A 27,931-nucleotide genomic window follows, 5' to 3' on the forward strand; every position below is an offset into this window, starting at 1 on the left:
TCCACAGTTACAGTATAAATTATTACTATATAGTTAGGTATTGTTTTAAACCACAACATATTTATGCTGTTACATACAAAACCCGGAAATGCACTTCCAGCAGTGTGTGAATGTTTACAGTGGGTGCAAAAATTTAAAAAATTCCGTTTTTTTCAGTCAATACAAGGTGCTGTGTGTACATTAATGAGGGGAAAAAATTAACTGAAATGATTTTAGAAAATGGCTACAAGATAACAAAGAGTGGAAAATCTAAGGGGTCGGAATTCATTCCGTCCCCGCTGTATGTTTATTAAGTCATCCTCCAGGAAATGGGCTTGAAAACAGCAAAATTCTGGTTCCAAAATGCTGAGGAATTTCTCCAAAGATAAAATGAAACTATTTTATTCCTCAACTCCTCGGAGTTTGCCAAGTGATACAAAGCTTTGCACAAGACGCAGTCGCGTTGTCACTCAGTTTTCCTGAGATGAGTGGACGTGCACCAACCACAAAGTGGGCAGGTACTTGTATAATGGGTGTCGTTTGTACGTCACAATGACGGCAAATTCAAATTCCCCCGTTTTACAAGCGGTTCGGTGTTCAAAGCCTGTTGAGAAACATTTTGCAACCTTTAGAAAATGTTTTTTGGGTGGTTCCCATCCCAAAGCAGTCACAGATCTATGCTTCTGATGGGCACCCAACAATGACCTCGTTTCAAATTAGAAAAAAAAAATATATAATATAAATCAACAATCAGAGAGCATGTCCATAGGAAAAACGTTTTTATTGAAAAAGTTTGCATTTTGTAAGACTGGTGGAATGTGTGTCATATATCCTCACTTAGATTTTTTTTTTTTTTCAGATTTTGAACGTTAAAACCGTTTTTCACAACCTGTCAACTCATTCTTGACAGGAAAGGAGAAAAGGTGTACAGCCACCCAGTAACCATGACAGCACAATAGAAAACCAAGGATGAAAGAAAGAAAAAGCAATTCAAATATAATACTGTGTTACTGACAAACTGGACTGAAATAAAATAAAAAAAATGGAACCAAAAAACAAAACCAAAAACTAATTCAATAAATATTTATGGTACACACTTATGGCACAAATATGCAGCAGTCAGTTTGGCAAATTTTTGCTCGTTTTTTTCAAACCAATTTAATATGGAAACAGTGCAAAAGGGAAGGGAGTGGGGAGGACACTTTCCATTGAGCGCTAGCTAAAATACATAGCAAAAAAAAAAAAGAAAATCAAATTTTATACAAAACTTTTTACTTTAAGAGTTTATAAAAATGTTTTCTTGTGTTCTCATCAATATTTACATAAGCTATTTACCAAAAAGTAGTATGCTCTGTTTTACCGGTGTATTCCATTTTTTTTCTGAACTTTTTTCTATTGAATTTCCTAAAAAGGTGAATAAGGCTATTGTAACAACCCAGGATCCATATACAATACAAACATTAATGTATTTACAGTTTCTTACCTACAGAAGAGTGGTGCAAAATTTCTGAGTCAAGTGACCAAGGGCTGAGCATACAAGCAAGGCATTTTACAGGAACATGATGTGCTTTTCCTCACCGACTTGCTAAGACTCTCACTGCCTCTCTATGTAACATTTAATCACATTCAAACCAAATCTGGTCAATGTTAGGAGAGTGTTATTCAAGTGACAGCTAAGAAAAGGACGCCAGATTCAAAGAAACTAATAAGATTGTCATATTCCGCTGCAGATACACAGCAACTAAACAGCTTGCTATTTATGTGGTTGTTGTTTTTTTTCACCTTTCTTATATACCTGTGCAGGTGTCATACATTTTGAACTGGTCAATTTTTCACAACTAAACATTTGCACAACAGCAAAACAAAAATTTGTTGAAACAATATGCAGGGAATCAAAGTAACAGCAGGCTTGTTTAACATACTTTGTTGTATGTCATTCGAAATATCTTTCAGTGGTTAAGAACACTTCCCATAGGTGTTTTTCTTTATATCAGAATTGATTAAAAAAATAAATAACAATTGCATATTTGCTGATTTTGTAGCCTCTTAGAGGCACAAACCTCATTATACTAGGCTTGGCTTTTCGGTGAAATTTGATGATATTCATGAAGAAGATGGGGCGCTATAAACTCCAAAAAAAAAAACAGATGTGATCATAAGCTGAAGATTTGTGAATTGGCCGAAATATAAACTTGAACCGTCACGTACACACACGTATGCAAAGACGACACAAAGGATGTGTGTGAAGAAATTAGGGGCACTGGGTGTCGATGAAATACAGTATATGCTACACTAAGTGAGTTGGAGAGACAAAGCTACTCTGGCTCTATAAGAGCCAAGGGTCTCAATTCCCTCACCTGGCCCTGCTTCCCCTGGAGATCGCGTGAAATTGCAGGACTTGAAGCATATCAAATGATAAAATATTTAGGTTGCATAATGTGCACGTATACCATAATATATTCATATCAGTTCTTGCCATGCCAAACGCCTGTGCTCTATATGTCTATCACGACTGAAATCTCATACTTATATTGTTCACGTGAGTTTTTATGATGTACACAACCAGTCAAAAGGTGTTTGGACACAGTTTCTCAATCAGCAGCGCGGGAAAGTGAGTCCGAACTTTTCACTCGTGACTGTACTTTGTAAAATTTGATTTGAAAGACATGACATGACATGGAAATTAGGATGATGAAGATGAAGAACCAGTGACAATGGATGAGTAGGTCCCTGCTTTAAAGAAATATGTGAGCACTGGCCATACTTTTTTTTTTTTTTTTTTGGGCCCGAGATGCCTTGTCCTCAGATGTCTAGGGTAAACATTACAGTACCTAGTGCTGTTCCACGCAGCTATGTTAACTTTCATTGTAATCTTGAACTTTCTTCACCTGTTGTAAAAAAAAAAAAAAACGACACGAATACAAATTGGATTTCCTATTGCCCTAAACAATTTCCTGCTTAAAGCTCAGGTTTTGGGGAGCTGAGGTGAGTCCTTACTATTAACTCAGGCCCGGCTGATACAGATTTTTTTTTTTTTAAGGCTGATGCCAATTCCAATATTTGACCGAATAAAATTACGATAACCGATTAATCAATTAAAAAAAATATGTATATAATGAATTTTTAAAAAGGCTTTTGTGGTCCCTTAACGCTTAAAACAATAAATATATGAATTACAGGCAGAACATTTTACTGTTTTACAATACTATGTCGAGTGGCATGGTGGGAAATGGTTAGCACATCTGCCTCACAGTTCTGAGGACACAGATTCAAATCCGGCCTCGCCTCTGTGGGGTTTGCATGTTCTCCCAGTGCCTGCGTGGGTCTCCTCCCACATCCCCAAAACATACATGGTAGGTTTATTGAAGACTAAATTTGCCAAAAGTGTGAATGCGAGTGTTGCTTGTCTATATGTGCACTGCAATTGGCGAGCGACCGGTACAGGGTGTAGCCAGCATCTCGCCCAGAGTTAGACCCCAGTGAGGATAAACAGTATGGAAAATGGATGGGTGGACTATACTATGTACTTTAGTATTTGTTTAACTTTGCAACAGAGAGAAAAAACAATTTTTAATGTTAGTTTGAATTATCTTTATCATTATCTTCTTATTGTCCTATGTTTGTAATGTGCTAATATGTTAAAAAAAAAAAAAAAAAAAATATCTGGAAAAAATCTGCCGATTATAAAAGGGCTAATATCGGTTGGTTAAATCAGTTGGCCAATTAATCAGTCGGGCCCTACTATTAACACTAGCAGGATACAGCTTTTCTTCATTCTCTCCTTATCACGGTCTATCTCTGGACTGCTATGAAGAGTCCAGGTACCAAAACAGGGTTAAAACTGCTGCTGTTGGTTTACAAAGCCCTCCACTCTCCAGGCATGTCTTTTAACAGACCGGTCACGCAACCATCCTCACTCCCCGTCCTCTATCTTGAACACACTTGGTACTCCACTTGTGTTTGAATGTTACGTACAAAATTATGTGCTCCAAAAGGATGAACTGAACTTCTACGTGGACACAGCTACACCAGGATATGAAAGCCGCACGTGATCAAATGCAACATATTTTGACACAGGATGGGGATACATACTGGATACAACCTTCAAGTAACATGAAAAGAGGTTTTGGTGAGAAAATAGCTAAGAATGAGGACAAATGGTGTAATCCACAACAAAAACCCAAACAGTTTGCATTGACGGATGTGCGTGGTCGTGGGTGGGCGTATGTGTGGCTGACAGAGTGTCTGGGTCAAATCTGTGAGTCAGTCAAGCTAATCCCAGAGAGGATTGGTGCAAGAATCTATCCCCTTTTTCTTGTTCACCCGGGGACTCCAAATATTCATTCAAGCCTGTGAACATCAAGGAAGGGCAGCCACTTTGTGAGTTCATGGTCAGCCTACCGCCTCTCTGTTACCTTTCCTCTGGGCTCAAATCTTTGCCTCTTTCCAGCTCGTTTTTATATTTTTCCAAGCAGTAGTTTCTATGATGAGGTCAGATAACCCCCCTCTCTTACAAGGAATCTTTCACATCCGTACGGCCGTCTGTCCTTCCCATCACAGTCAAAGAAAAGAACACTTGCATCTTTGTAAACTCTCTTGACCTCACATATCAAGCTCCCTAACGTGCTAGCCACATGTGCACAAACCAGAGGAGGGAAAAACATTGGGTAAGGATACTAAAAGTTCTTCCTCCTCTCCCCCAAAGCCCCAGAAAGTAGCAGCAGCGGCAGCAATTTCTCAGGCCTCTGCCAATCCCAGTCGATGTGAACATACCAGAGGAAGTAGGTATAATCTAATGTTGACAATGAAAATATTACTGACAAGGTATGACAGGAGAGGAGTTGGCAGAACGACAGAGAAAGGGTGAAGGAGTTTGTTCGCAGGCATTGAGGCTGTGCCATCTGAAACCATCAACCTGCCCCTTTCCACCCTGGGATTGGTCCAGTATGTCTCATGTTTTTAAACGTTCCTCTTCAGACTTTGTAGTAGATGTTGGCAGGGCTCTGCGGTGGCATCTCTTGGACTATGTAGACCGGGTGGCCGTAATCGCCGCTGACCTTCTCGTAGTGGGGGCAAAAGACACTGTCAGCAGTCCTGAGCGGGATGATGATGTCGCTGGGCTCAGAGCCATTATTGTTCCCACCGCTGCCGCTGCGCTTAGGCGTGGCCAGAGTGCTAAGAGACAATGTAGCTGCATGCTGTGGCGAGTGCTTGCGGTGACGCCGCCGGTACTTGAGCAGCAGTAGCACCAGCATGATGATGATGATGATAAAGATGACACTGCCTGAGGCGATGCTGACAAAGATGGCCACCCCGGAACCAATAATATTGGACGACTTCCCGCCTGTGTTGTTTGCATCGCTTTCTCTGGACGCTGCACCTGGCAGACGGAGAAAGAGAAACATGGGGTCTAAGTGACAGAATAGGCTAGTTTTTCCCCATCTGTCATATGTGTTACTGAGGACTATGTTCGAAAGCTTTGTGTTTTAATGGGGACAGTCTAAATATAAAGCTTAACATAAGCGTCAAAAAGCTCCACGTCGCTTAATGTCCGAAAACTAAGAATGTCACCAAAACGTATGTGGACATCTGCACTTATGCCCACTTCAACCTCTGAAAATATCAGAACGATCAGCCCTAATATTTGGGATTTTATGGCCATGAAGCACTTTCCTCATTAAGTAACGTTAAGTTTTTTTTCTGTATACTGTAGTGAGTGCCTATGGAGAGTAAAGTCCTTAACATCCATAAAATCCAAAATATTGAGGCCATTGTTCTGATATTTTCCGAAGATAAAGTAGGCATAAGGAGAGATCTCCACATCAATTTAGGTGATGATTGATGAAAGTTTTGGGACATGAAGCTGCGTGAAGCTTTTTCTTTATTGTAAATGCAATGAATGTGTCCAAAATTTAAGGGTGATTGTTCTGATATTTTCAGAGGTTGAAGTGGGCATAAGTACAGATGTCCACATACATTTTGGTGACGATTGATTGTAGATTTTGACATTAAGCGACGTGAAGCTTTTTTTTTTACACCAAAATGAACTGTGAATAGTTTATTGGTTGATTGTTTTTAAAATTCCCAAAAGCACTTCAGATGTGGCTCATGCTTTCACTGCCATTGACGGCTTTTGAAGTCAAATATCCATGTTAACTGGGAAGGCTGGCAGTGAATGAGTTAAAGAAACAGGGAGAGTAGCCCTCATTTCTTTTTTTAAAAATTATTATTTTTATTTTCTTATCATAATGTAGTCCAGAACATTGACTAGAGTACGAGAGACAAAGTAATTAGATTCATTTTGAAAGCTTTTACATAAAGGTCTAATTCAATCCAGCCTATGAAGACTATCCATCCATCCATCCATTATCTGAGCCGCTTCTCCTCACTAGGGTCGCAGGCATGCTGGAGCCTATCCCAGCTGTCATCGGGCAGGAGGCGGGGTACACCCTGAACTGGTTGCCAGCCAATCGCAGGGCACATAGAAACAAACAACCATTCGCACTCACAGTCATGCCTACGGGCAATTTAGAGTCTCCAATTAATGCATGTTTTTGGGATGTGGGAGGAAACCGGAGTGCCCGGAGAAAACCCACGCAGGCACGGGGAGAACATGCAAACTCCACACAGGTGGGGATGGGGATTGAACCCCGCACCTCAGAACTGTGAGGCTGACGCTCTAACCAGTCGGTCACCGTGCCGCCGCCTATGAAGACTAGTTACCTTTAAACAATGAACAAAGTGCTGTAAAGCTTGCTAGTACATAATTCTATTGATGGGGTCGATGAGGAAAATGGCACGTAGATGCTGAGAGCATCATTTTGATTTTGACAGCCCATAGGGTAGAAAATAAAAAAAACATACATTTCCTTTCTTTATGAACCTCTCAGTGATGGAAATGGTTTACATGCAGTACTGAAGGCTACGTGTGCTCTGGTCTTCTTGTAACAGGTGTTGCCATGTCTCTTGAGGCCTAAAAGTGATCTATCTGCCGTAGTGCTGAGGTAAGAGTTGATACAAGATGAAGGGGGAATTTTATATAACAGGATAATATCCCAAAAAATTTTTGTTATAGCAAAGATTTCTTCCAGGAATTGGAAAGAAATGTCTCATTCGTGCATGTGGATATGTTCGTTTTGATTTTGTTCAAAAATTAGTGTTACAAGAAGAGGGGGCAGGGGGTTAAAAAGATGGCACACGATCAGTTCGTTTCCCTGAAAACGCCACTTCAATGATGGATTACATGGAGTGGACCAGCATAATGATGTCTTTAAAGTCCTTGAGAGTGAAGAGGCCAGAGATGCCTATCACTTTAATGGCTAACATTCAATTTGCAGACTAATTAATTAGTGTCCTTTCTTTCCATTACTTCCTTTGTAATGCTGAATTGTTTCAATAAATTCTCAACGCAGTTAGCACTTTCTCACCTGGCTTCTCTAGCACTTCATTAGTCTTGTGGGTTTCTTTGCTGTCCGGGTGCTTAGGCGAGTAGGGAACCCTGGTGGGGTTGTCTTTGGATGAAACAGGGTCAGCAGGATCTGAGAAAAAAAACAATCAAGATGCACAGAAATAAACGGTCCAGCTCGTTTGGAGTTTTAAGGACACAGTTTTCAAGTTATTTACTGTACATGAGATTTCCATCTAAGCCAAAATAATGAAAAAAAAATACAATGATGAAAAATATTCATATTACTATAGTATATCATGATAATGAGGTGGTTTTAAGGATTCACGTAGCACAGCAGTCTAATCCAGTCATTCACCTCACAAAACCTGCATTAGGTTAACTGAAGACTCGAAATGACCCATAGGTGTAATCATTGTTTGCCAATATGTGCCTTGCAATTGCCAAGCGGCACAGATCATTTCTGTTTCCTTTACGTATAGCATTGTGTTATTGTAGTATTGGTTCCACGTTATCTAGTTCGAGAGTTTGGTGCTTTCCATTGTCCTGTTTGTGCTGTCCATGTCTACCCATCATGTCCTTGTCTCTACCTGGTCTTGTCAACCCTGGTCCTCATGTCAGTCAATCAGCTCTCTCCAGCCAGTCATGTCTTGTCCTGGTATACGTCGTTGTCTTGACAATCGGTTTGTATTTAGTTAGGTTTTCATTCGGTAAGTCTGCAATCATTGTCACGTGTCCCGTTGCCTATCGTCTTTGGTGTCTGTCTCCCATGTCTCATAACATCTCTTTTTGGACTTATTTTTAACATGACTTTATCGTGCTTCGAAATACTTTTGTTCGCTTTTTTTTTGTTAATAAATACCTTTTTTGAGAATATCATGCATTCCTACCCTCCCTGCTTCTCTGCGCTTGGGTCCACCTGTCTTTTGCCTGCACTCCATCACAATGAACCCAACTGTGACATAAGGCCTTCTTTAGCATAACAGTAGTAGTAGGTTATTCGGTTTGCTTATTATTAAGAAACACTTGTTTCGACCTATGACGTTTGTGTCGTAAATACAGTAATCCACTAACACGCAGGGCACAAGTGATGTCGCGAACAGCAATAAACTGAGTAATTAATGGCCCCCTGAAATGTTATAATTGTGTATACAGTACTAAGTAGTTTAAACCTCAAATATACCACAAACTATGATCCAATTTCATATCATATCAAACCCATCTTACATTACTGTTTAAAAAAATGGCTTACATATGATTTAATTTTGAAGGGAGTGCAAGTGTAACTTTTACTGACAACCCAAGCTAATCTTAGCTCCTCCCCGACATATGATGCATGTCTCTCAGCTGTATCGTTTCAATATACTTCCTTGAGACCAATTCCTATTTCGACAGGGCTTTGGCTTTTGCATTACAGAAAGTGCACAAAAATGTGATTAGGTGAGTGTTTCAGGAAATAGCTGGGGATTGGTTGCACAGAATAAAAATGCAAATTTATGAATTTGTGAATAGTGAATCATGAATATGTGAATTACTGTCGGAAATGAGTAGACTACACCGATTTGATCGGGCTGATCGGTATCGGCCGATATTTAGCATTTTATGCTGATCGGTGAATGTCATAATTCACCGATCCGATCAATGACGTCATTGATCGGCTCAGCAAAAGACATCAGCTCCGCGTCACCGCACGCACAGTATATTTGAATCCAAAAGCTAGTTTATTTTTAGCCTTGTCGCGTGTCTTTTGACGTAGTACTGTAAATATCTGACGGCCAATGAAGTTATTTTAAAAAATGTAATAAAAAAAATTCAAAACATGTCGGCGGTGTGGGACAGACAACACGTCGGAGACAGGCAACACGTAATGCCCGGCCGGATCAGACTACAAGACAAATGTGCTCTTTCACGATTGCACTGTCAGACTACTGCAATAAAATCTTGTATTCCGATACCACCCCACCCCGTTTTTTTACGATCATTGGGCTTTATTTTGTCAACTCAAATGCGACCGGATACACTCGTTCCCGTGGCGACGACAACAAGAGTGTAGCGCGCCGACTTTGTATTATAAGGACAAAATGGGGGAAAACGTGTGTTGGTGGTCACCGGTGCTCAGCACAGGAGAGGACGTTCGTTTAAGGCTTGCTTGAGGTATGTTCACGTACTTTTAATATGATACGGCTCGTAAGCAGGCAATAAAATGTTATATAGCCTAGCAAGGTAGCGGTAGCGCGAACGGTTGGACGTAAACATGCCGCCGTTCTGTCGAATCATGCTCTAAAGTTTCGGTGTGGGTGAAGTAATTTAATTAAAAATAAAGTAATTTAATGACAGTAAGTTAGCACCCATTATTTCTGTCATGTAATGTTGGTTTTAGCTGACTGATTAGAATCCACGATCTGACTAGAGCAGTGATTTCCAACGTTTATGGAGGCATGGAACATATTTTACAATTGAAAAATCTCACGGCACACCAACAAACAAATATGTCAAAGTGGATCCATTAATTACTGTATTTACTTCCTGCCATCTAATAGAAGACCATTCATTTGTTGTCTGTCACTATGCCTCGCTGGCATAAATAGAGGACCAAAGATACATTTATTGTAAATATAATTTTTTGAGCAATTAAGTACACAAGTATATTCAGTAAATGAACAGGTAATTTAAATAGACACATGATCGGGGAAAACCAAGAAAACCTAGAAAGGAGGTATGGTCAGGATTTTGTTCTCTTTTTTGTTACTATTTTTCATTTTGTTAATTCATATGTCTGCCCTATAAGTGTTTTGCGTGCAAATATTTACAGTAAGTACAACTTTGCGTGAGCATAGGCTAGTGATCGAGGGTAGGGTGTGTTCACGCTTACGTACAACATCAGGTTACGAAGTGCCGCAGGAATGGAACTCCGTCTTAAGTCGAGGATCCTTTGTACTTTATTTAAAACCTTAACTTTAAGCTATTTTCTCAACTGAACCTGATGAAAGTGCCAGCCCCAGGAAATTGCAACACTACAAATCACCTAAGTAACTGATTCATGAGTAATTACTGGGAATAAGATTTGGGTTTATAGTTGTGCTAACGTGTGCCGTGGTTGTGTTAACAGTTTGTGTGCTTGTATACAAGGATATGTTCAGAAGTACACATGTTTTCACTTCATACAAGCTTGCTCAATTGTGTGAATGTGCACAAGACCTTTTGTTCATTGTATCCTTTGCCCCTCAGCCCAGGTGTCACAGAGACGATGGAGCTTTATGCTCCACTGTCTCTCGTGACCTTATCGAGACATTTTTCATATTGAACGAGGACTGTGTTGTGACAGTTTGCTCATTCCGTACATGACTCTAATTTATGAATACTCACTTTGTCCCACTTTCATGATCATCTTCATGGACTTGGTCTTACATACTCCCCCCTCCTGGTTGTCAATGCCGTCCATCGTGCCATTTGAAGTAGCTACAGCACACAAGAGATTGGAAAAGGGTTAGAATTATCACTGCAGTCATCCGGGTGGGAAAAATGTGTTCTTGGTAGCCTGTATTGCTATACATGCCGCAGGCTTATCTTGGGGAAAAACAGCCAGTTCAGAAACACAAGCAAAGCACTGAAATCCTTCCGCTGAGGCACAAAATGAGTCATACTTAATAAGACAGCAGTGTACCCCCATCTTTTCAGTTGATCTATACTAAGGGATAACACCCCCCAAATTATCTTTAGTAATTGTGCCTGATCGATGATATGATATAAGATCTGGAACTATAACATGGTGTGTATTTTGTTTTGGAAATAGCTCTTCAGATACAAAGCTACAAACTCCATCAGTGTGATGGTTTCAAGATGCTAAGGTTCCACCCCTCGGTCTGCTTGCTTTTATTGATGCTGTCTCCAGCGGCTGCTAAGTAGGACTGCAGCTGGTCGGTTGTTTGGGTGAAAGGGGGGAGAAGCAGGGTGGGGAGGAGGACAGGGTGTGGGGAGTAAGGCTTGTGGTCTATCAGGTCAGTAACATAGAACCTAACGATCTGCCAGGGCTTAGTGGCTTGGCTTCCTTCCAGAGCGCAGTGGCCCGCATTCACTACATCTGCCTCCACCCTGGACCCCTCCCTTCCTCTGTTTCTAGTCCAAGATCTCATTATCTTTTCCTCCTGTGAACAACACCCCACCTTTACTGCTTCCTTACAAAGCCCTTTTTGCTTTGTCATCCCCCCCCCCACTTATCACTACCATAACATATCCCACTCCTGTTACTACTATTTTCCCTGAGGATTTTCCTACAAAGAACATTACATGACAAATCCTTAAGCAAGATACTGATCCAGACTGATTTAAAAAATTAGGCTCAGCTTTCTCTTTCTCCATTTCGCCTTGTTGTCTTTTGTTTCCTTCTCCCAGCTACTATTTTGAGCTGGATCCCCTTGCTGTGATGGGAAGAGACACAACAAAGAGCATGTTAACAAGGACTCCCTCCCTCCCTCTCACCCCATGCATCTCTCACTAGCTGACCTGTGGCTTTCCAGTAGTGACCGAAAAACACATCAAAGACAAAGCTCCTTAAGGGGTTGTGCTTCTGTGACTGTGTGTCTATAGGTGCTTTATAAACCTGCTTGCACAACACACGAGAATTTTACCAATTGTGTTGGATATCAATCAACACTGTTGACTTGTGAGTGACCAGCACCATGAGGGCATGTTTATACAGTTGTGTTTATGTGCAGGCGGGTCCGGGGCAATAACTGTGCAGAAAGAGTATTTAGGGCTTAATCACAGTGTCAGAACCAAAATAAGGCCTTTGTTTTAACCATAGTTGCAGCATAGGACAAGAAAAAAAGTCCTTCCATTTGAGGTAATTTTAAACTTCTTTGGCCCCGCTAAATGCAGAGTGAAACATGTGCTGTGCCTGGCAAGCCAGGCTTGGATTAAAACATAACATGATTGTTGAATGGGCGAAGGCTGCCTGGATGACATAGGCCATCTGAAACATGCCAGACAAGGCTATGCTGGATTGAGAAGTGGACATGGTTCATGCAAAACCACTTTGAAACAGTAAGGACAAGAAGGAGGACAGAGGGTGCAAAAAGGAGAAAAATGTCAAATGAAAAAAAAAAACGCAAAACCACTCGTCTGTTATGTTTTGCAGGCATGAGGAATGTGTATTTTTGTTTACTTTGGGAGTTTAGTGGTTGGAAATTGCATGCATGCATTCACACGCACACGCAACTGCATAAACCACCGTGGCTAGAAGGAGAGGACATCAGGAACAATCCTGGGTAATGTTGGCATGGTAAAAAAGTAAGTTCATGCTAATGCCTGCTGCACACTGCGGGATGCACTTGAACACGATTGGACCGGATCGCCGCAAAATCTGATCGGCCAACAGTTACCAAATCCCGCACACTGCAGTTCAATCGGGTACGGCCACATCACTTGGTGTCCTGCAGCATTAAAGTGACCCAAGTGCTCTGTAGGTATGTTGTGCACCCACACCACCACCAACAACAACATGTAGTGCAACCATATCAATGTATTTTTGGTCACCCATTGACATGTCCAGCAACTTGATCCAATGACTATTCTCCCTTTCTTGCTGTAAAATATTAACGGAGTTTTAATTTTCTGTGGATGGAGTTGGCCCCTGCAACTGACTGGCAACAAGTCCAGGGTGTTTTTCCCAAAGTCAGCCGGGATAGGCCCCAACACAGCCGTGACCCTGAACAGGAAAATGGATGGACGGCTGTACTGTAATTTGCTCTGGAGATCATGTCACCAAACCCTTAAAATAGCCGTTCTCACTTGTATATTCTGACTTGCCCCGACAGACAATTTTCTTGGTCTCACAATTCTGAATTGTCACAACACAAATGGTCTCAACAAAAAAGACAAATGCAATGCTGTGAGACAATAAAGGGATTCAAGAAATACACATGAGCAGAAAGACAAATTGAGAGAGGGACTAAGCACTGGACAGAATGATAATGTGCTCCCAGGAGAGACAAAGACAGCTATGATCTAAATACTGAGCGTAATTGCCATCCGTAGGGTAGCTATGAAGCGTGAAGCCATCATCTCAATGCTGGGGTTGTAGCCTGGTTAATGCCCGTCACCACTTTTTTTTTTTTGCCAAATCACCTGTGACAGCGAGCGCCTTAGCACAGAGATCCCAATGACCCTTGGAAAAAGGCCAGGCCAAAGACAGATCACCCCAAATATCAAAGCTGTCTAATAACTACCGCTACCAAGCACCTCAGAAGGTACTTAAAGGTCTCCATTTGTCAGTTATGTGCTTAATACTACAACGATTTGTTACAGAAATGAGAAACGGTTGAAACATAGCAGTCTCAAAACCACTCATTTGGACATTTTTCTACACCTATAGCACCACAATAAATTCATTTTCTTTGTTTATTTAATTGGTGAAAATTTATTGTGCACATGGGTCATTTTCACATAATTTGATTGATAAGGACATGGCCGACTGAATTTCCTTTTGAAAATCTATTAATTTTACTGATATGAGTAATTGAATTATTGGCAGTTGTTATCCACCAAAAGGTCATAATTGTTTTGACGGGAAGAAAATCATTCTAAAGTAATATTTTTCAAACGTCTAATACCATAATGTCTTACTGTTAGCTGTCCAAAATGAAATTTCAGGATTTGCAACATGTTTTCTGAAGATGCTAATTCCATTTTTGGAATATATAGGATTTTTCTCCTATTGCTTAATATGCCTTTTTTACTCTAGATGTCTTTACTGTTAATGCAACCTTCATTATGTTGTCGCAACCAGCAAGATGAGCTCAAGTGCCATTTTTGCATTCACACAATAGCAGAACAATTTTTGAAAGTGTCTGAATTATTGCTGGCCTTTATTGTTATTACGATTAGGGCTGCAACTAATGATTATTTTAATAACTGATTCATCTGTAAGGATGATGATGTAATTTTTTTATTGTATTTTTTTTCGATCCATCGGATGAAAAACAAAAACAACACCTCTAATTATGACTGTCTAATGACAAGAGTGTAAGGAGTTTAATGAGTAGTTAGGATCATTTATGCACAGTTTGAAGGGCAACACATGTAAATTGTGCAAGTCACACGATTCTTATGACGCTGTTTGTCTTTACCCTTATGCAAGAAGCGTTATTTCAGTGGGCCGCCACCATTTGCCTTATCAATAGGGATTGCCTTTACTACGAACGCCTAAAATTTTAAATCACACATTTTTCAAAAATAAGACTTTAAACATGGCTGTTTCAGTATGAGAGACATTCTGTCACTCGACATCACTGTCTATTTCTTTCGATATGTCTTTCACGGACCGCTCTATCTTGTGCCTTTTTCCTCATGTAATCTCGCATCCGAGGCTCTCGTCTTCAGGCTACGCTGCCGCAAACTATCACGTCAAACTAATTTGCTCTCAGCTGGCGCGGCAAGCACGGCCACTTAAAGACATTCACATACACATGGGCATACATGCAAGCACATCATGCGCTCTTGTAGGCAGAGTGACAGAAATATCTGCAGACATAAAGCTGCCTGTTGGACGGATGCAACACAACATGTGTCAAGCAGACTGCTCGTACGCACACATTCTGTAAAAGCAAAAACTAAATCACTGATTTATTTTTAGCACAGGAAATACACTTGAATGTCTGTCAGCGAGCTGTTGAAAAAAAATTCCAGAAATACTGCATACGCTTGAATCAATATGCCTACTCATGTAATATAAGTCTAGTCTTTGTACGGTTTATCAACAGAAAGCAGCGCTAATCCAATTGGTTGAGAGCCAGATCTGTTGAATTGATGTGGGTTCCTTGGCAATTGAGAGAGGACATGGAGGATTAAACGCTGGTTAATTAATTATGTATCAAGTGCTCACTCCAACAGACTAATCAAATCCTTGCAGTAAATCTTCAGTGTGAGCTGCAGAGAGCGGACACTCAAATGTATATTTAGACCCAAGTTTTTTTTTTCCAGGTCACTGTATATGCTTCTAATATTAAACATTCTTCACACAAAACATGCTGTTGTGTCACAAGCAATTACGCCCACAAGCAACGATTGGCACACCCGCTCTTTCATTCTTGTCTCATCCTTTTTATGATTGTTTGCATGTATATGTTTTGAATGTACTTTCCATTGCAAGGCTTGGAGCGTCTCCAAATCAAAAAAAAAAAAAAAAAAAAGGATAATCAGTGGGTTCACAGCCGTAATTCAAATTCCGTTGGCTGTACCAGCTGCAGAACGGAAGCAAGTAGACGACAAAAAGAGGCAATTAACAGAAAAATGTGACTCAATCCAAAAAAGAGAAACTGCTCCTTCTTTCGGCTCCACGTTAGCATTATGAGTGATGGGTGTTGAATGAGGGAAGTTTGCATGGAATAGAAAAAGCGGTTATTGAAACCCCTTTGTTTTAAATTGAAATATACCAATGCAGAAGGCAAAGTGTATTTCGTGCGAAGCTATTGGAATTTGAAAAGCCCTTCTTTTGCTCGTGATGCGATAAAGCTTTGCACGCAGAAATATAATCCATAGCTAGACACAGACCAAGGAGATGGTTCTTGTGTCCACAGGAATAGGATGCATCTGAACAGTGTGTGCACAGAGAAGCTGCCTCAAGCTGCATCCCGAGCATTGGGACAATATGCGCCAACAGCGTCGCACATCTGCCTCTCTGGACATGTACTTTACCTCCCGCCACTCTACGTGTATTCGGTATGTGGCGCCTCTCCATCACTGAATCATTCATGTTCACCATCATCTCATGTTAACCCTGCTGTGTCCACTTTAATCCCAAAGTGATAACATTTAGAGGCAGGAGTACAGAGAGATCATGGTAGGCGCATGATAACTGAAACAGCAATATTGACCCATCAATATTTAACTGCTGCGTCTGGGTGAAGGGAGCTGGGCGCGCGGTGAAGAGTTGCTTAATTGAGCTTCTGCTCTTCAGTCCTGACCGCTTCTCCTCACTAAGGTCGCGGGCGTGCCGGAGTCTAGCCCAGCTATCTTCGGGCGAGAGGCGGGGTACAACCTGAACCGGTCGCCAGCCAATCGCAGGGGCACATAGAAACAAACAACCATTGGCACTCACATTTTCACCTACGGGCAATTTAGAGTCTTCAATTAACCTGCCATGCATGTTTTAGGAGGAACCCGGAGTACGTGGAAAAAACCCACACTTGCACGGGGAGAACATGCAAACACCAAACAGGCGAGGCCAGGATTTGAACCCCGGTCCTCAGAACTGCGAGGCAGATGTGCTCATCAGTCGGCCGACAATAAACATAATAAAAGTTACTTTGTCGCCATGGCTGTAAGCAACAGCTCTCAGCGGCAAGACCATGAAACCTAAATGCTAGATTTGACTAGAGGTGGGTAGGAACGCGCTTCGTTTACTCCGTTACATTTACTCAAGTAACATTTTGAATAAATTGTCCTTATCAGAGTAGTTTTAATGCACCATACTTTTGACTTTTACTTGAGAATTTCTGTTGAAAGAAACGGTACTTTTAGTCTGGTACAATGATCTACATGCTGCTCGCTACTTTCATGGAGCAATTATTGCATGCACGATCAATTTTTTAGACTTTCATTGCAGACTTCCGCAACGGCGCTGTTGCACCAATCCGACGTAACCGCAGTGATGTTTGAGTCAAGTTCACCAATCCAACGGCACAAGAAAGTGGGATGCCCGGACACCAAGTCTTCTTTTAGGCTTCACGGGCCAATCACAGTGACTCATATTGGGGGAAAAAAAATACAAAATCAGTCACGGGACTTGTGTTTATAGATTTATTTGTTTTTATTTTAATTAACCTTTTTTTTTTTTTTTTTAACCACGTAAAAGACCAGCTGAGACAGAACACCTCTTTTGCAAGTCCAAGTCAATCACACACAAGAATATTTCAGTTGTTTATTTTCACCTCCCCTCTCAAAAACATTTGTACAAATTATAGCTTACATTAAGTTTGAAAATGATTTATTTCGGTCAAAAATTTGTTTTACATAACAAAAACGTGCCGTTTGAACAGAGGTGTGTAGACTTTTTATAATGTCTTCCTCAGAACTGTGAGGCAGATGTGCTTAAGAGTCGGCCACCATGCCACTGATTTTGCATATGCACATTTTATTTAGTTATTTTTATTTGAGTTGACATTCATACTCTGATTTCTCAGTTACTCAGTACTCGAGTAGTTTTTTTCACTGACTACTTCCTTACGCTTACTCCAGCAATTATTTGGAGGACTACTTTTTACTTTGCCTTCGTCATATTAAGACATACAGGACAATGATAATATCATGGACCACATTCTTATGGCATGATAAAAGTGAGCATCACAGTATTGCAAATACAGCGCTAAAATATATAATTTTGAAATGTTTGGGTAAATAACTTTTTTTTTTTTTTTTTTCGAGATGTAACGCAATCTGGAAGTACATTAAATAAAATGAACAATAGAACTTTAAGTGCATATTTCTCAGAACATGAGTCTGCTCTTCCCTCACTTAGTAAAGTAACATCAGAAACAGAAACGGGCTGATGTTAGCCATTCTAGTTAGCCATGTTATTTGCCTCGATAGCAAGTCGATAGTATTTATTTCACAAATTATACACATGCTAACTCTTATAGCTGGTCGCAAGCTCTCATTACAAGACAGCGTCCTATTAATTATATACCAACATGACCTTGACTTTGAAAACAAATATGTTTTTCTGAAACAAATGCTTTTCATACTGGATGTCCTTGCACATGCTGCACAATACCAGGAGGAAATTAGCACGAGCAATAGCCAGTTACAGCAGGAAGTTTAGAAACGCGCTCTCAATTGTTGAATTGCACATGAAAATTGTGCATTGTTTGGATTATGTAGTATTTCCAGCAATTCTTTCCCTATCTGAACACACCACTTTTTTTTTTCTCCTTCCTTCGAGAGAGTAAGAAATATTGCCTTCCTCTACAGTGACAGCACACAGATGGCGGTGGCAGAGCCTCGCAGATGGTCTTATCTTCAATACACCCCCCCTCTGCACCACACAGATGGTTTGGTCCGTATTACAACCCAGGAGGCCTTCACTAAACTCTGTCAAAACTTCCCCCAGGATGTTATTACACGGGGCTGGCTATACACTGGGGCAAGAGGGTTTGATTTGAGGGGGTGCATTGTTTGTTTGAGCGGGCCGTGCCCCCTCAAATCAAATCCGTGGAAGCTTCCAAATTTTGAATTGGTGTGATGTTTTTCTCTTCAATTTGCAAGTGTTTCCATGAGTGCCCTATCGAGGGTTAATCTACCCTCCTGGGTACCTTAAGCATTTTTTAGTTTCATGTTCATTTGTGTGTTATTTCTATTTGAGCCGTCCGGTTCACGTGCATGGGTTTAACGTCACAGTGGATGGAGGAGTGAAGCTTGCGATGTTGTGTAGCAATTGCTAAATTAATGGCATCATAAAAATAATCATTATAATAAAAAATTAAATAAAATATCATTATGTCCTTATGACATTTCTGCTTGTCCCCCTCAAGTATGCATGCCTAGAACCGGCGCTGTTAGTACATCACAGGCAATGAGGAATGTGGACTGGCCCCAAACGTAACGTGGAACTGCGACGTGAATTACACAACCATAAGAATCAACTAGTTTACTTGTCACCAAATTAATCCAGAGGTTGCCTTAAACATAAGGAAACATTCAAAGGGACATTAGGGATCACAGTGCAGCTATGATTGATACTTACAGATGATGTAATAGTCTTTCCCCCTGAAGAACTCCAAGCCCCACAGGTTGGGGCTGAACTCCTGAAACTTGAGGGTGAACTTGACGTCCTGGTCAGGCTTGACGCAGTTGAGGAGGGGTGTGTCAGCCTTGGTAATGGTGCAGCTCTCCAGCTGATCCCTGGGCACCATGTACACCTTGTAATACTCCACTCCCTCGCCCACCCCACCATCCACTCGGGGGCACACGATGTCCAATTTATCCCCAATCTGAGGGTAGAGTACCACACCTTGTCCTGGCACAAATCTGAAAGAAGAAAGGACAGAACATTAGGATTAAACATTACCTGACATTCATTGTGTTGAATTTGTTTATAAATTAAGTAAGACTTGCCATCGTCCAATACTAATATTGTAATTAGTGGTGATGTCCATGAATTTTCAATAATGAACCATAATGGCAAAAGTTCTGGACCAGTAGGGTATTGCGAATGTGCAACTGTAAATTCACCCCATAACAGAAAAGAAATATGCACAGATTTCATTCAACATTGTGGAAATGTTGTGCAAAGCAAATAAATAAGCAGATAAATGAAAAGATAGCCATATGATTTATCAAGTCAGAAATGGGAGGAAACAAGCTGGCAAAACAGAACATGACCCAAAAAGAAAAGCTTTGTGAGGCAACATATCAACAACAGCAACAGAAGCAGGAACTCGTCGGCAGGAAGCCTGGAGGGCTTTGTCTGGGAGTGTAATTGAATTTCCCTAAATATTTCCCAAAAGTAAAATAATAGCGCCATTTAGTCTCCAAGTATGGAGAGGCCCCTGCAGCATTCCCACGATCATACACATTAAAAAAATTGAATTGAAAGTGAGTCTTTTTTTTTTTCTTTTGCCGTGCCTAACTTAAATTCATAAAATCTGGCACGTTACCGTTGGATACTGGTATAAACAACTAAAAACCGGTGTCTTTAGAAAAAGACAAAAACAGCATGGTTAAAGGAAGTTACTGATGTGTGTGGTTGAGGACAAGAGCTGGAGAAGTCTAATATGATGTCTTTCTCATGGCTGCAACCAATGATAATCCTTGTTTTCAATCAATTGTGTGTGTGTGTGTGAGCATTGACAGGCTAGTGAGATCTAGAAACAATTACGTTGTGAACCCAGAGTCATTAAAGAATAAATAAATAAATGGAAGACCCATCCAATATCACATTATGAGGGGCATGTCCACACGTACAGATATATATTTTTTTAAAACAGAAGATACATTTTCGTATGAGGAAAAAAAATAAATAAATCCCTGCTCACACAAAAACACATTTATGGGGTCAAACATATTTATCAGTCACTGTGAAGAATGAAATCAGCACACCTAAGGAGATAAAGTTATGAGACATGCTCTACTTTTAAATTAAGAAATATATCGGATCATGCTGCACGTTTCAAAGGACAAGCCAAATGACGTAAGTCCTTCAAAACATAGTAAAAATGTTATAGACTCACATATAAGGGGCATAACGTCATATTGAAGAATCGGCTCTGTTCTTTTGTTTGTTATGCAGAATTTGAGATTAAGGGGGGTTGCCAAAAGTGACATACTATGTCTTTGGGAGATGGAGAAGTGCCACAAAAAATTACTACGGACTGAACACAAAATGTGTTTGCATGAATTCTGCAATGACCAATAACAATTGTATTATTACTCCCCAGGAAGTTGCAATGTAATAAAATGATTGTGACAATGTGATTTAGTCTTGACAGATCAAAATGTATAGCTTCATGAATGCAATCTTTGTACTTGTCAAAAGTGACAAATGATGCACTTAAATATGGATAGACGATTTAGTCAAAAAAATGAAATGATTGAAAATTATTCCAACAGTATGAATTTCTCTATTTTAGCACCGGTACTGGTAGACATTTTTGTGAAACAGCAGTAAAAGTTGGCTCAGGATTTATTCATGTCCTGAATTTTTTATTTTTTTTAGTATTACGTAATTCAAATTCCAATAAATGAGGTGACCCTTCAGTGGCACGGTGACCAACTAGTTAGCACATCTGCCTCGCAGATCTGAGGACCTTTGTGGAGTTTGCATGCTCTCCCAGTGCCTGTGTGGGTTTTCTCCGGGTACTTCGGTTTCCTCCCACAGTCCAAAAGCATGCATGGCAAGTTAATTGAAGACTCTGAACTGTCCATAGGTGTGCAAGTAAGAGTGAATGATTGTCTATATGTGCCCTGCCATTGGCTGGCAACCAGTTCAGGGTGTACCCCGCCTCCTGCCCGATGATAGCTGGGATAGGCTCCAGCACGCCCGCGACCCTTGTGAGGATAAGCAGCTCAGAAAATGGATGGATGGATGGATATTGGTTCTTGCAGAAACACTCGTTTTGCACACCTTTTCTATGATCTGTCACTTTAAAATGAACAGATACAGAACCTACTTGTTTTTTCTCCATCACTCTTTAAAGCGCATGCAACATCTTTTGTTGCTGCTGGCAATCACATGCGCACAAGTGACTACACACGTGCTTGAGCAAAACAGACACACTAAAAACTAACAGTCACGTCCATGCACAACAGCTAAGTAGGCCGAGTGGATATTTTTCCTGCCCCTGAGGACACACTCAGTGGCAAAGTAGTGACGGACACAGAAAGGCAAAGAGAGCCGGTATGTTGCAAAAAAAAAAAAAAAAAAAGAATTCAGTAATTCCTCATTTATCGCAGGGTTCTGTTCCAGAAAACCATTGCAATAGACAAAGATCCATGAAGTAGCAACCAATTATTATATTCTTTACATAAGTTTAAACGTTTCATATATGCAATTTAATGGCAATTAGGGATAGTGCAGGCATTGTTTTTGCCGACTTGGGGTCACCATTCACCCACTCTACATGAACACATGCTCATGTAGCGTGACGTGAACATGTGATTTGCTGCCTAAAGGCTTCTGTATACTCACACGGGTGGCGACCCCGCTGACGTCACTGCAGCTGTCCCGTGCGTAGTTTGCCTTTATACTCGAGCGCAACCCACGTGTGCAGTTTTGAAAATGTACTGCAGTTCACCTCCGAGTCGGGGGTGGCGCTACAGCTAGTATTGGCTAGGACACCACAGGGTGGAGTTTCCTCTGCATTTTTTGGGGCCTTTTAACTTTCCTTTCAGTAACAAGGAACAAAGCAACAACAATGGCGACCGCGGAACTTTGTCTGTGAGAACAAATGGACCTAGATGACCAGATGATGACCAGATTTAATTATGCTGCAAAATCGGTCAAGAAGGTGGCGGCCTAGATGGTATGTAGAACCAAGGGGCACGCTGAGTACGTCATCACAGCATGTGACTAAAACGGACCAATCCGCGATATAGTGAGAGATGAACATTTTCCTACAGCTTCAGGTTCAGATTAGATCTAGAGTTTCTTGACGTGTGAAGGATTTAACACACATCTTGATCAAAAATGCCAACCTACTTACACAGACCTGGATGCACCGAGATATCGATCAACATCCGTTATACGTACACAACGGGAAAAGGTCTTTGCAGATAACACATTTCATGGCAAACTTTCCGACAAGGGGCGTCAGACTGCTACCCAGTTAGCATGACTACTCTATCTGCAGGAAGTGGGCACCTTGCAGGAGATCAAACATTTCCAGTGATAATGCAAAAGCTTAATAACACGCTCGGAGCAGACAAGCAAGAGCCAAAGAAAACTTCATTGTCTCATGCTCCAGTCTCTTTTTTTTTATCCTGTTTTTGTCATACTCAAACAAACTATATCCTGTGTGAACTGAACGGCCCTGATGTGAAATATATCATCGTGAAATCCGTTTTACTGTTGGTGGGTGGGGGGGATTGAGCTCTGTTTTGACAAAAAACAAAATTGATTGATTTTATCGACTGTAACTTACAGAACGATATGGTGTGCAATATGTTGTAGATCTCCACAGAGACAACGTTAATAAGATTGTCTGAAACAAAGGCGTCAAGTGTAATATCACCAGTGAGTAATTTGCTCTGCTCCCCCCTTGCCCCTGTTTTTCAACATGTGGGAGTCTTGACAAATAATACTTAACAAAATAATACCTAATACCCATGAGCTCATTTTCAACTATTCTATATATATATATATATATATATATATATATATATATATATATATATATATATTCATGTCATTTCTATTTCTAGGATTGGTGCTGACTGTAGCATATATTTAAATGTCCTTTTTTTTTTTTAGGGTTACAGCAAAACTATTAGTTGATAACAATAATAATAAATCTTAATAATTGGTAAAAAATTGCAGCCCATATATAGAAAATAATACAATACGTCAACAACCCCGTACATAGGGGAAGAAGAAATAAGACATCCCTAAATGCAGATTTCAACAATTCTGAATCAAGCATACATTTCAATAACTAATGATTAAATAAAATAATGCTGGTGGAACAAAAAAAAGCTGATTGAAAAAAAAACAAAAAAACGATTGAGACAATACATGTAAATCAGTTGCTTGTGTCTCGGTGTACAGGCAGTGTTCCTTCTCGTAGCTCCTCTGACTAACACGATGAATACATATTTAAGTAGCAGATGCAAAACCCAAACAAGAAAATATGACATTTATCTCGAGCGAGGAAAGTGACCGCCTCATACGTCATTTATGTCACATCGTTGAGCCGGCGCTCAGCTTTCTGCCATATGAGCGCGCGTGCATGGGCACGCATAATCCCCTTTTGCTGCTGGTGAGATGCACAATTGAAACACTATTGTTGGCTTTTTTTTGCACTGATGAGAAACATACAATATACATCAGGCGAGAGATTCCCACCCCAGGCTGCATCAAAATGTTGAAGTCGATTGTGGCGCGCACAAAGAACAATAAAAACCAAATACAAGACATACACTTTTGTCTTTCATTCCTCTGTCTGCCAAATGTGAGCAGAGAAGTCCAACTGCGCCCTTCGCTCGATACACATGCGTGCGCATTTGTTGGGAGATTGAGATAACCTAATAATACTGAGGCGGTTGACAAAGTCAGTAACAAGTCCTGTTGGAAAAAAAAACACTTTTAAGACAGAGGTGGAGGATGCAGTACACATGCATAACAACTGATCTTTAATCATTTGGGCAAAAGGCATTTGAAGTCATTCTTCGGCTCAAATTCTATGTGCCAAATGGGAATGAAACTGTGACAAGTTTGGGTTAACATATGAGTGACACTGGAGACATGAAAGAGCATTTGTTTAGGTGTCATCTGTTTGTCTAACCACCTTTCCCCCTTTAGGTTTGGTGTGTATGTGTGAGAGGGGGTGGGTGGGGGGGGGGGGGGGCACCCTGGTGTAATCCCTTGGCGAATCTCCCCTCCGTTCTCTTCCTACGGCCTCAAAGTTATGTGAAAAACCAAGCCCAATGAGTATATGGCGCTGATCAAGAGCAACTGTTTGATTCTGAATCCCAGCTGCAATGCGAGGTCTCCTTAAGGCGATGGACAAAGAGGGCAAGCCGAGGTATAGCGAAGGTTAATCCACCCTCAATTATTGCAGCGCTGCGGCTTTCGCCCTCTGTTGGCCAGAGGGACAGAGGTCTTTATGCTGCCACCCTATCCCCCTCTTGCCCTCTGTGGCTCTGTCTGCACTGCCTGCACCTTTCATCCAGTAATCCAGGCCTACGGGATCTGAGCAGCCCTAGACATAATTACCCTCTTAAACCCAAGGGGCCCCCGATGCTTTCTAGTTCTACTATGTTTCATTTCACTTTGCTTTGTCTCTTGTTTTAATGAATGATCCTGATGATCATAAAACAGCCACATATCTATAGCCTCAGCAATCTTGACACTCTGCCAAACACCACGTGGTTTAACGAACTTAACCTTTCATTTCTCCCTCAGCAAATATTCGCCATCGCTGCTGGGCAGTGGAGCTAAATTCAAATAGCTGATGCAGAGAGAAAGGGAAACAAAAAAGGATACATTTTGGAAGGAAGGATCATTGAAGGAGGGGGCATCATTGCAACCTTCAGAACCAAAGCCTCATCACTCATTCATGATGGACCTGCATCTCTAAGAAGAAGCCCGAACGCCCCCCCCCAAAAAAAAAAAAAAAAAAAAAAAAAAAAAACAACAACAAAGGAACCCATAGAGGTGCCCCCGTCACTGCCTGGTCACAAAGGGGCCTTTGGGCTTACATGTAATCTCTTAATGAACTGCCGAGGAGGAGAGGGAGCGCTCTTTTTACATAAACCGTGTAAGGCAGGCCTCTTTTGTTTCTCACTCCCAACTACAAAATGGATTAGAAGACGGAGGCATGCGTGTGTGCGCGTATGTGTGCGTTTTTTCTGCACGCTCAAAAGACTCGTAAGGAGAACGTGGACTTTGGGTTATTTCATTTTTTTTCTTGGGAGGTTCATGCATAAGGGCAGTAGTATTAAAGCGTGTTTAAGCAACACAGCCGAGGGCCTTGTGGATGGATTTATTTATTTATTTATTTGTTCCCCCATAGATGCACACATGTAGCATATATGGAGAAAAGCTATAGAGCCAGCCTTTGCGTTTCCGTTATCCACTGCCCCCCACCTACACACAAAAGGCATTAAGACTGGCCTAGAGCCTTCGCATTTCGAATATTCATTCCTCCTGGAATAGTCAGACGAAGAGAAACTAAAAGGGAGACGCAGCAGAAGCATACCATTCGGTCTGCGGAACATATCGCTGACCTGTTTCCTAACGATATTCATAAAGCATAAGGACTTTCTATAAGCTTCAGAATTAAAGAGAAACATCAAATAGAGTTCGGGTGCTGTTTGTCATATTTTCATGCTTTATTTGTTATTTATTTTTTTTAAATGGTTGCAAAAAATGATCAATTTGTGTTTGTTTTTTTTAAACTTTGTTTTAATTTATTCAACCTGATCTAAAACCATGTTACATTTTTTTTTTTTTTTTTTTTTAGCCTCTTGGCATTGTTTTATTTCAACCTATGATTTTGCTCGACACGGCAGCACTCAAGTGATTCTTTCTCTGTTGTTGCCAGTCCATCCACGAGCATATAAAGAAATAGTATTCAATCAGTGATATCGCAGTCTAACCCTTCGCCCCTGAAATCCAAACAGGACAAAACAGAATGCGCACATGCGCTCGCTAATTCAGCGGAATGTCTGCTGCGTTGGTGGCAGACGGGGGGGAGCAAAAAATTCCAAGGTCAGACGAGCATCCCGTTTTCAAAAGAAATGTCAACAAGCCACATGTCATTTTAAATGCTGCAGTATTTCAAAGTATATCTGCAAAAGGTATTCTAATGCATACAGGCGCCATATTGACCGTGGAAACTGTCGTAGTTCAGTTCCTATCTTGCCTATCGTGTGCGACGTCTTCGGGAAGCGAGTGCACGGCCGATATACGGCGTTGGTGAGGGATGAGATGATGTCGTTTGATGACAAAATGTGAAATATGTAGTTGTAATCCATGACGTTACCGGGAGAAATGTGCAATTCAATGACACCTGCTTTTGGAAATTTTACTTTGAACACGGAACAAATTCTGGCTGCGTGACAAATAGGTGCAAAAACTCTTTTTTTTTTTCACAAATAGGTGCAAAAACTCTTTTTTTTTCACATCACTTCCTCTTTCTAAAGCCGACGCTTGTGATTGGCTCTTTCTGGCCACGTGCCATTCTGCCACCATCTCAAATATGACCCAATCTAGAGATTTTGAAAAGTTAAGACTCATAGTTACATTTCGAACAGTCTTTCTAATCATGGACTTTTCATGTAACATTCGCTCATCTGGTTTGTCATATGAAGCGATATTGTCTAAATTGTGCACATTAGTCATTAGGTCAACATGGTATCATGTTTTCCACATGCTATACACACACACACGCACTCACAATTAATGTAAATAACAAAGATGTGGTTAAAACATCTTTAAAACTTCTATGGTTTTAAAGCACTTTGGGGGGGGGGGGCATTTATTCCAAATTGAATATGTAATCCTTCCTATGACAAAAGTGATTAACATAGTTGCACTGCTGTTATATTTCCAATGGGGTAAGGTATATTGCCAAAGTGAACTCTTGACAAAGTTTGATGGCTGAACAATTGGCTGGCCTGCATCTATTCGATCCATGTTTGGAGTGAATCAAGTTCATTCCATTTTTCAATTGGTTTATACCCAATTTGGGGGGCGGGGGAGGGAGGTGGGTTTCACCCAACCCCCCAAAACATTTAATTATACGCCAAATAGAAATCAAGTCAAAAGGCGTTCTACAAGTCCCGTGCAATTACCGTTTAATGTGCTTTGTATGCTGCTGACGCGCGCGTTACGCACCGCACGGCGAGCACCGGGGGAGATCACCCGCGCGCGCGATCATGTGCAAAAGTTGTCATTATTTACGTGCGTTACTTGTCGACGTCCTCCATGAAGAAAATGGAATGAGCACCGCATTTATGTATTCGGCAAATCAAATACGCCATTTTTAGGTTCTGTTATTTGAATTGTCTTTTTTTTTTCATTATTATTATTATTAATATACATATAGTTATTTACGTTCGCAACATGAACTTTTTTTTGTGTGTTCAAGGACTGGCGGCTACACTTACTTGGTATTTGTTGTGTTCCAATAGATGGACTCCAAGATGAGCGCCCGACACAAGTCGACTTCGAAGGCCAGAAAGACAACTCCCAAGTAATATCTCCACATCGAATCCCCCATGGCTCGGCTGCTCGGTGCGTCTCCTTTTTTTTTTTTTTTTTTTGTCCAAATCAAATACGCCTTGTCCCCCCCCCACCCCCCCCTCCAAAAAAAAAAAAAAAAAAAAAACAAG

General features: G+C 40.8%; 1 protein-coding gene across 1 annotated transcript; it reads right to left on the reverse strand.

Moving 5' to 3' along the window:
- Positions 1 to 741: 741 nt before the first annotated feature.
- Positions 742 to 27,875, reverse strand: efnb2a (ephrin-B2a). Its single transcript, XM_061791585.1, has 5 exons — positions 27,707 to 27,875; positions 19,125 to 19,408; positions 10,751 to 10,843; positions 7,407 to 7,517; positions 742 to 5,359 (listed from the first exon to the last, which is right to left on the reverse strand). The coding sequence occupies exons 1-5, from the start codon at positions 27,817 to 27,819 to the stop codon at positions 4,953 to 4,955; spliced, it is 1,008 nt and encodes a 335-aa protein (XP_061647569.1). The 5' UTR covers positions 27,820 to 27,875; the 3' UTR covers positions 742 to 4,952.
- Positions 27,876 to 27,931: the final 56 nt, after the last annotated feature.

The sequence above is a fragment of the Phyllopteryx taeniolatus genome, chromosome 12 (assembly GCF_024500385.1).
Source record: "Phyllopteryx taeniolatus isolate TA_2022b chromosome 12, UOR_Ptae_1.2, whole genome shotgun sequence".
In the NCBI taxonomy this organism is placed as follows: domain Eukaryota; kingdom Metazoa; phylum Chordata; class Actinopteri; order Syngnathiformes; family Syngnathidae; genus Phyllopteryx; species Phyllopteryx taeniolatus.